The sequence below is a fragment of the Cyprinodon tularosa genome, unplaced genomic scaffold (assembly GCF_016077235.1).
Source record: "Cyprinodon tularosa strain WSP-4 unplaced genomic scaffold, ASM1607723v1 ctg312, whole genome shotgun sequence".
Taxonomy (NCBI): Eukaryota; Metazoa; Chordata; class Actinopteri; order Cyprinodontiformes; family Cyprinodontidae; genus Cyprinodon; species Cyprinodon tularosa.
In genome coordinates this window covers 1,176,302-1,185,388 of record NW_024039022.1, presented here as the reverse complement: position 1 = coordinate 1,185,388, position 9,087 = coordinate 1,176,302, and the positions used below count along the sequence as shown (strand labels likewise).

The following is a 9,087-nucleotide window of genomic DNA, read 5'->3' as shown; positions in this document are numbered from 1 at the left end:
GTAGTGTTAGGGAGACCAATCAGGTATAATACTGTTACCACTGACTAGTAAAGTTATTGATTGATTATGTTTTTGTCATAGCTTGTGTATGAGAAACAGGGGTCTTTGGGTTTAACATACTTCATCACACCATCTCCTATAAGTCAAGCTCTGGTTGCTTGTTTCCAGAGCAGAGTGGTCAGAAACTTGCATCTGACTTGTAAAGGCTGGCCTGTGTTTTCCAATTCTACAGAGGAGCTACTGCATTTCTAATTGCTGAAGTTATTCCTTATTGTTAACAGAAGTGTCAGAGGAAAATGCACACTACATAGCAGTTAGTTGCTTATGGAGCAACATAGCTGCAGATGAGTAAAGGTCAATTGAAAGCTAAATAAATAAACCTAATTAGATCAACTTGGAAATCAAATTCCTTAATGGCTGTGTATCTTTCAGCACATTTTGGATACTGTGCTGTAAATGGGTCAGACATATTTGAAGAGCAGAACGAGTGGGAAGTTTTTGTTTGATCTGTTATAGCTGGGGTCTGCAACCTGCAAGCTGACCCTCTATGAAGGCTCTTAATATTGGCTAAAAATTATAAAGAACTAAACTTTGGTTTTGAATGAAGTGTAACAAATAAGAAGCTTCAGGGTTTAAAATAAATATATAAATCTGGACCAAATTTTCACTACGGTAGCACATTAAAAGAACCAGAAATATGTTTTTTTAAATGTATTTTTTCTTGTCATTTACGTTAAAGGTTTACATCATTTTCCACAAATAATATTCTAGAAAAAACTGCTCAAATGTTTTATGATATTTTTCTTATTTCAAAGCCTAAATATACAAATAAACTGCCGGTTGTTTAAAACAGCAACATGTTTAATGTAGCAAATCTCTAACACGAATAATAAGACCCTTTTAATAAAAGGTCATATAATATTTGCGGCTCTAAACATATGCTTAGTGTGAGGGATTGCATTTGAGTCAATGAGTCGATGCAATCAATTGGTTTTCCTTAGATAGAAAACTTTGAATCAATTTGACTGTATGATCTGGTGAACTTAAGTGCCTTGAGATGACATGTTTTGTGAATTGTCGCTATATAAATAAGCTGAATTAAATTGAAATTAAACTACTTTTATTTGGCTGAACTGAGGGGGGAAATTGCTTTTTGGGTGTTAAAGATTGCAGACCACTGTGTTATCCCTTTATAGGGCAAGTTACCATATTTGATCACTTGCATACCCCTTACAAATGGAGTCCCCCCTGTGTCCATCAGTGAGGTCTAGAAGCGAAAGATCTATATCCAGCCATTCAGCAAAGATACTGCTGTAAATTAAGTGGTAAATAAAAGTCAACAAGTCAAGTAAAAAGGCAAAAAGCTAACTGTAAGTTTAAAAGTAAAGTTAAAAAGTTAATAAGCCTAGATGACAATTATATTAGGTTTATAAACTAAAAAAAAGTAAGTGCTAGTGTAAGTATTAATGCCTCTAAGGTTATGTTGGATCAAAAAATTTGCTTTTTTTTGTGTTTTTCATGAATTTCCTATAAGAAGTTATTTTTCTTAATATATCCGGGCAAGTTGGTCTTTCTTGTTATTAGATCATTTTTTTCCATCAAACTATCAATTTTTTTTATGTTTCAAAGGTAATAAGGTATTTTCTTGGATTCCAATAGCATTATTGGCTTGAAAATTTCAAAGTATTTCACTGAGTGCCCTATAAAGGGTTATATTAATGCAGTAGCAATCTATCCATGACCAGTAGAGAGTACTTCTCAATTTATAGTTAATTATCAAAATAAGATAACCAATTAGAGTTGATACACTATTTCTTATTATCCTAATGCGTGCTTCTTATCAAGTAGCATCAATTGCCTGTTTCCCCGTGATAGTGATTTGATGAAACCAACACGCCAACGTTTCTATAATAGTTGTGTAACAGAATTTAATTCCAAAGAGTCATTCTGGTCCACACTCCACACCAGTAGATGGCGGAATACGTCTATTTGTTCTTGGCCAACCGCGACATTTTTTTTTTAAGAAGGAGAAGAAGAATGTTTGTTTCTACTTCCGGGTTAAGCGAATGCTGCAGGAGCAATGACATTGTATCAAACATTTGATAACTCTGGCAGTCGTGTGGTTTCCACGTTGTTAAAGTACATGCTTTGAGGAGCCAATAAGTGTTCGGCCGTGTTGTCAACATGTCTTCTAGTCCGCCAGGGTTTACGGAGGAGCAGCAGCGCCGAACAGCGCAGGTAAACACACTTAAACCAGGCAATTAGCCTGTTAGCTAACCTTAGCTTGGGTTGACTTTGGACATAAACAGCCTCCTCTGCACGCGTGTTTTTAATCCCATCAGTCTCGGGTCGGCTGCTGCAATCTGCTGATAATATCTGGAACAGGTCGACAAGAAAACAAATAATTTCAGATTACCTAACTGTAGGGTTTTTACCCCTGTGTAAAGTGTCCTGGAAAATTTTAAAGTACTATTAGATAATTAAGATCAAGTACTTCTAAAAAAATTACTTAACCTTACACTAAATATGATGTAAAGCTGGAGTTTTTTTCCTATATTTAACATTTTCTTGAATTTTCTTCCAGAAAAGGTCAGATCAGTCATTCTATCTGTTTCCTTTGTCGGTATTCTAACCCTCCCTAAAACGATAAGCACTGCCACATAAATGTGCAACAAATTTATTATGTTCTCATCTAACAATTTACTATTTATTGAGTATTATAATTTAGTGAGGAAGCATTCAGTTTTGCACCAATTTTAAAGTGACGGAAAGGGTTTGCAGCTAGAACAACAGACTAAACTAACTCTTAATGCATCTTTAAAAGGTGATTGTAACAGGATACAACCTAAAGGGGAAGAGTTTAAAATACAATCAATTAAAAATTAATGATTTTAAGTGACATGTCTTATTTAAGCTACACCAACACTTTAAGGCATTCTCTTTTACTTTCATCTAAGAAATAAGCATATTTTTATTCATTTGTACATGTTTCTATGTTTCATAAAAACATAAAGCTGCACAAAATCATGCAACTGAAAGAAAATTAATGTGGTCTCAACAGTTTTCTTGCAATTGAATCTGAAAAGTGGCACTTGTATAAAGAGACTCTATGTGAAATATTATCTGTTGTTTGATTTTTTTTTTTTTTTAACACACATTTAGCTTCATAAAAACTGCAAATTCTGGTTACCCCACACATTATGTTTTGTGTAACTGAGTTTTTGGTTAATCCGTAAAACTTTTGTGATCTACACACACTGTCAGTAGATCCTCCCACCTGGATTGTGGGTTTCTGCAGCTGTGCTATCATAAGGCTGCTTCTCTGATTAATCCTCCTCCTACTAGGCCATGTTTAGGTTTGCATTTGTGCCTAACTCCTTCCACCTTTTAATGCTGAATTAAACTCTGCAAGAGATCATTTTTAATATAAGAAAAGAAACAAAAATGTATTGATTTATGGAAAGATGAATTAGTTAAAGCTGTAATTAATTATCTCTAATTACACATTTATGCTACAAGCAGCAGTCTCCTTTGGGAGTAGACTACATCCCCACAGAGGAGGAGAAGAGAGTGTTGAGAGAGTGCAACCATGAGAGCTTCTTGTATAGATGTAAGTTGAAACAAAGAAAATCAAAATCTTTCAGGTGTTCATCTTCTTCAAAACAAAGTGAACATTTGTATATTTGCCTTTCTTCATAGCGGTGCCCTTCTCTGTGGTCAGCATGGCGATAACTCAAGCCCTAGTTGCCAGAGGTAAATTAGATCTCAAATCAACTGCCTTTAAACATTAGTTTTTATGTCTGTTGAATGTAATTCTGACACTGATCTGTGGACCTCTGTAGGGACTCTGTCTCCATCTCCTAGGTTTGGATCTTTACCTAAAGTTGCCTGTAAGTTACTGTCGCCTAAATATGAGGAATTATCCCAACATGCTGCGTGCAATTGAGACAGAAATGTAGCTAAATATAGATAATATATTTGGCATTCTCCCAAAAATTTTATTTTATCTTTAAAAGGTTTCTGACTATGTTTCATTTTCCAGTTGCTGGCTTCTGTGGCTACCTGGCAGGCAAACTGTCATACATGAAAACATGCCAGGAAAAGTTCAAGAGGCTGGAGAACTCTCCTCTGGGAGAGATCCTGAGGCAGAGGGCGGGGATGCCTCAGCATTAGTGAGTATAGGACAGAAGGTGACCTCACTTAATACTGTCATCAGCCACTCATCATCCATTTACTTTTCGTTGCAGCTCCGGCGGTGCTCAGTCAGAGCTTAGCGACCCAAACAGCCCCTCGTTTGACACGATGTTCCAACCTGCTGAGTCACCAGGCGCAGCTTCCAGCCAGACCAGAGATCAAGGATTCAGCCCTGACTCTCCTGTGCAAATGGGCAGAGCAGATGACTACAGTTCTCCAGGTACACATCAGCAACTGCACTGCTCAGCTTTATTTTATAGCAAAGTTACAGCACGGGCTGGGTGACTTACATAGAGTATAGTAACTCAAAATAAAAGTCAGGTTTTTACACATTTATAATTAGAACCTTTTTTAAATTAATAATATTTTCCTTTAATGCAGTTATTCTAATTTTTTCACAAAGTTGATGTGACAGGGACAGAACAACACATTACATTTGACTTGCAACCGATACCATGTTTACTGGTCATCTAACTAATAGCTAATTAGCAGATCAGTTCCCTTAGACAAAACAAATACAAACAGTAAGATACAAACATAAAGTTTTGTAAACATGGTTATAATATTCAGAAGTTTGAGTAGATTTAAGCCTTCTTTATCTGTTTTATGTCTGTAATGCTGCGTTCACACCGGACGCAGCTGGCGCGACAGAAGCAGCGAGTTTACATGCAAAGTCAATGGTTGACACGCGTCAAGGCGCAGCAAAAGGTCCCGCGGCGCGTTTTGAGCAGCAGGCGCAGCGCGTCTGAGCAGCTGCAGCAGCGCGTCGGGCGCTCGAGATGGAAAAATTTAACTTTTGCTGCTCGAGGCGGTCAACCAATCAGAGAAGCTGATCTGGGAGCTGGTAGGGAGACGGACACATCGCTGATAACACAGAGCGCTATGATCACTCCTCTGAAACAGTTTATTGAGGCATAAATTAACTTAAAATGCTGAAATCTGCCGGCAGAATATGTTCGCTTTTATTATCCTGCTGCCTGCAGTTTGGATTATTTAGATGAAAAACACCTGCCAACCGCCGCGGTGAACCGCTGGGAGGCGACCCGGCCAGAGGCTGCTGATGAAGGGATTCCTACTGTTGGCGCACCGCCGGTATGTGGGAGTCTGAGCGGCTCCGACAGAAAAAATATTGGAAGGCAGGATGATAATCTGGATGAACTGACTGCACTGATTACGTTTTCAGGTGGACTTTCTAACCTAAAAACATATTAAAACTACTTTATTACCACTGCTCACAGCAAATATAGCTGCAAGGCAGAGAAAGGACAGTGAAGCTCCGCCCAACGCACGTCAGACACACTTTTGGACCGCGCAGCGAGAGCGGCAAAGCTGCTTCAGCCGCGCGTCAGAACTAACTGGTACAAGCAGCAAAAATGAAGCAGCAGACGCGATTTTGCTGCGTCCGGTGTGAACGTAGCATAAGGGTTTTTAATTGGGCAGCTATGGTGCTCCATATATGAGGCCGTCTTACTCTGAGCTCTTTCCAATGTGGTTCTAGATTTGGCTGGTTAGCATAGACTACTGGCAGCACCTCTGCTAGCGACACCTCAGGTGCTATGTTTGTATCAGGAGCAAAGTTTTACATACAGTTAGACTGTTTTTAAGAAAAAATATTTTATAAAATTATCCAAACTAATTAAATTATGCTTTTCTTGAAATATGCAGGAGAATGATCGTATGTGCTTTTGCTCCAACACTATTAAAGCTTGTTTATTGGGATAAACTACACTATTCATTGCTGAAAATATAGTTTAGCAGTAATTATTGATGGACAGAATCTTATCAGGTGGATATGATTTCACATAGTCCCGGTAGCTTTTATTTTCTAATGTGCATCAGATCTTTGGTTTAATCCAAAACTACTCCTAAATATCTGTAATTTTTTACTATGAATTGCTTCATGATTAATTTGACCGTCGAAGTTTTCTGAAGATTTTATGGGAGTTAAAAAAGTACTTTTAAACATTTTGGAGAAATTTAAAGACAGATGATCATCTTGGAGCCACTGAGAAACGCCAATCATTTGTCTGTTCAGCAGCTCTGCTCATTTAGTTTAAATGTCTGTTCAAACTTTTACGCTTATTCCTTATTTTGATATACAGTCTTGTTTAAAAATTGGATACCAACTATATTCTGTTGTATTTTTTAGGTAAACATGCTAGTTGCAAAGAACATTTTCCCTTTCTCCACTTCTGGTAATTTTGGAGTCTAACCGCCTCCAGTAGAACTGGGAGGTTGCTGCTCATCACATGTGCTGCTCATAACTGCAGCTTAAAACTTTATTTCCTGAAAGAATAACAAGCAGCACTAGGAATAGGCATATGATACTAGAACATTAAAAATAAATATGGTAGTGATCTGCCACTGCACAGAAACCACAGTTTGGTTTGGAGGCCATCTAAGCTATTGATCAACTGCATTCATTCTTTTTTCTTAAACCACTTTTTCTGTGGCAAATATGAAGTTTATACTTTAAATGGCATAAAACACATTAATGAACATGGTGCAGAGGGTGGGATTTAGGCTGTGATGGCTTCCTGACTAGTTTTATGTTACACTGAGTAAAGCAAAAAAAGTGTTTTGGTGGGAAGATTATATCTATATATTTGTAATATGTATAAATCTATGATATTTATTACCGATACCAACAATTATATTTACATTTAAGCTGATATTTAACTAATGTCTCGTTTCAGTTGGAGATGGGACTCGAATTAAAATTGATATTTAAACTTTTAAACGATAATTTTTTTAAACTGAGTTAATTACATGCCATGTAATTATTTAATCGGAATTAATCACATTTTAATCCAAATCCAAAATAAGCAACCTTTTCAATTAAAAGGCACTCTTTGCTCCTTAATTACTGAATGAAGTGCCCAGCAACAGGTGGAACAAAGCAAGCGTTGAAACTCCTGACAATCTAGCCCTTTCTCTAGCATCTCATCAAACAGAACCTTAGACTTTTTTTTTTTTTTTGGGAACCATAACTTTCAAAAACTGATGCCAGCCAACACTTACCACAAACCACAGCCATTACACACTTCGTACTAAAATAGAATCCCTTCAGGTTAATTATATAGAACTAAATTATAATGATACCTACTTAAGAGCATTGTTTCAGTTCATTTCTAAGCGCGTGGATTAAATCCAGCTTCATCTGGTTTAATGCAAATTATACAGCAATGCATTCAAATTAAATTCACCATTACAGGAGCCTAACCCAGATATTATCTTTGTTTGATAATGCTTTAAATGTTGATCTCATTATTAATAATAATCAATTTATAACATATTAAATGCTGTGTTTCAGTTTTATTCTTTTATGCATAGTTATGGTTTAAGTCTTTTGTCTCCGTCCCCCTCAGCAAAGTCGTATTTGGAGGAAGACGATGAGCCTCGGAAGAAACCCATCCTCTATGAGGACCTGAGACTCAAAAACAGGGAGAACTATGAGGTGACAATGATTCAGAAGGCTGACACCATGCTCAAAGCGCCGGCAGAGAGGGACCCAGAGAGAGGCAAGAAACAGGGTGAGCGGCCATTGGTGAAAAGTTGAAAAAGTAAAAAGCTAAATGTTTGTTTAATTAACAATCGAACCTGATCATCTCCAATGTCACTTACATTTCAGTGAAGAAGAACATCTATGGAGACACCTGGGAGGAATGAGTCTCCATCGGATGGATCTTCTGCTCGTGCTCCAACATCCCTGATGACCATGAGGCGTTGGGCGCTCAGTCCTTTCTGCTTTTCTGACTGAGATTGTGATACATGTGACGTTGCAAGTGTGAATAAAAAAAACAAAGTGATGATTGAAAATTCTGATGCGTTTTGGCTGTTTTTGTTTAATTTATGAAACGTGTGTCAGGTTATGTAGAATAAATGAATAGAAAATAATCAGTTTGACTCAAATGCGGACCAGTGATTCCGCTTTATTTCAACGTCCATCCATATGAAAAAAAAATCTTCCTTTTGACACCATTTAAACTTTAATTACTTGAGCAGAGGAAATACAACTGCATTGAAAATTCTGAGTTTTCTTTTTACAAGCATCCATTCTTTTCTGACTTGAAATATCTGTTAAGTTTACAAAGCAGCTTTATCCCCAATCTGAAATATAAATCCAGCTGATCTAAGGTTTGTTAAAGAACTTTACAGTTTTAGGGCTATGGACTTATTGCAAGGCACATTAAAAGGTTCAAATTGCTCCCAGAATAAATTAAAATGCAGATGGTTCAACTATTTTACTTTTTGGGAATTTTTTTGTCAAATAATTAAGTTGTAGAACAGGAGAACTGACTTTAATGATCTCCTTAATTCAAACCGTATTTCACTAAACTATAGAAAAGGGAGCATCATGTACTAGAGGTACATTTAAACAGATATAAAAAAAAATCAAATATAGTACTGTAGAAAAGTCCTGAAATTATCTAAAAACCTTTTTCCCATTGAAATGTTAAACATCAAATCTGTAATACAAATAACATGAGATAGCAAAAATGCATTCGGATGACGTAAAAATTATTCAGTTGGACTAACCACACTACATTTAGCTAGAACATCTAAGCCACTGCATTTGCTTCAGGGCTCCTGATCGATCAATGAGGAATAAATTGGGAGTAAAAAATAAGTCCTGGGGCCAAAAGCAACACTGATTAAAAAAAATAAAAAAAGATGTGTGTGTATATATATATATATATATATATATATATATATATATATATATATATATATATATATATAATACATTAACTGATTACTAAATTTGTAAATTAATTAATATATAATCAATTAATGATTGTTTCAGTCATACTGGATGTAAACACAGTATAGTCTGAGACGTGAATCATCTACTTGATCATAGTTGGAAGCCTTTAAAAAAAAGATTTATTA

At 36.3% G+C, this 9,087-nt stretch overlaps 1 protein-coding gene across 2 annotated transcripts; it reads left to right on the top strand.

The window, feature by feature from the left end:
• Positions 1 to 2,039: 2,039 nt before the first annotated feature.
• LOC119788224 (OCIA domain-containing protein 1-like) lies at positions 2,040 to 8,013 on the top strand. Of its 2 annotated transcripts, none has more exons than XM_038292425.1 (8): positions 2,040 to 2,238; positions 3,523 to 3,610; positions 3,700 to 3,753; positions 3,843 to 3,890; positions 4,043 to 4,172; positions 4,248 to 4,414; positions 7,563 to 7,727; positions 7,826 to 8,013. In XM_038292425.1, exons 1-8 carry the CDS (start codon positions 2,185 to 2,187, stop codon positions 7,861 to 7,863), a joined length of 744 nt encoding a protein of 247 aa, XP_038148353.1. In that variant the 5' UTR covers positions 2,040 to 2,184; the 3' UTR covers positions 7,864 to 8,013. The 2 variants fall into 2 exon arrangements, with proteins under 2 accessions (XP_038148353.1, XP_038148351.1); XM_038292423.1 differs by having other exon boundaries at positions 3,520 to 3,610.
• The last annotated feature ends 1,074 nt before the right edge of the window (positions 8,014 to 9,087 follow it).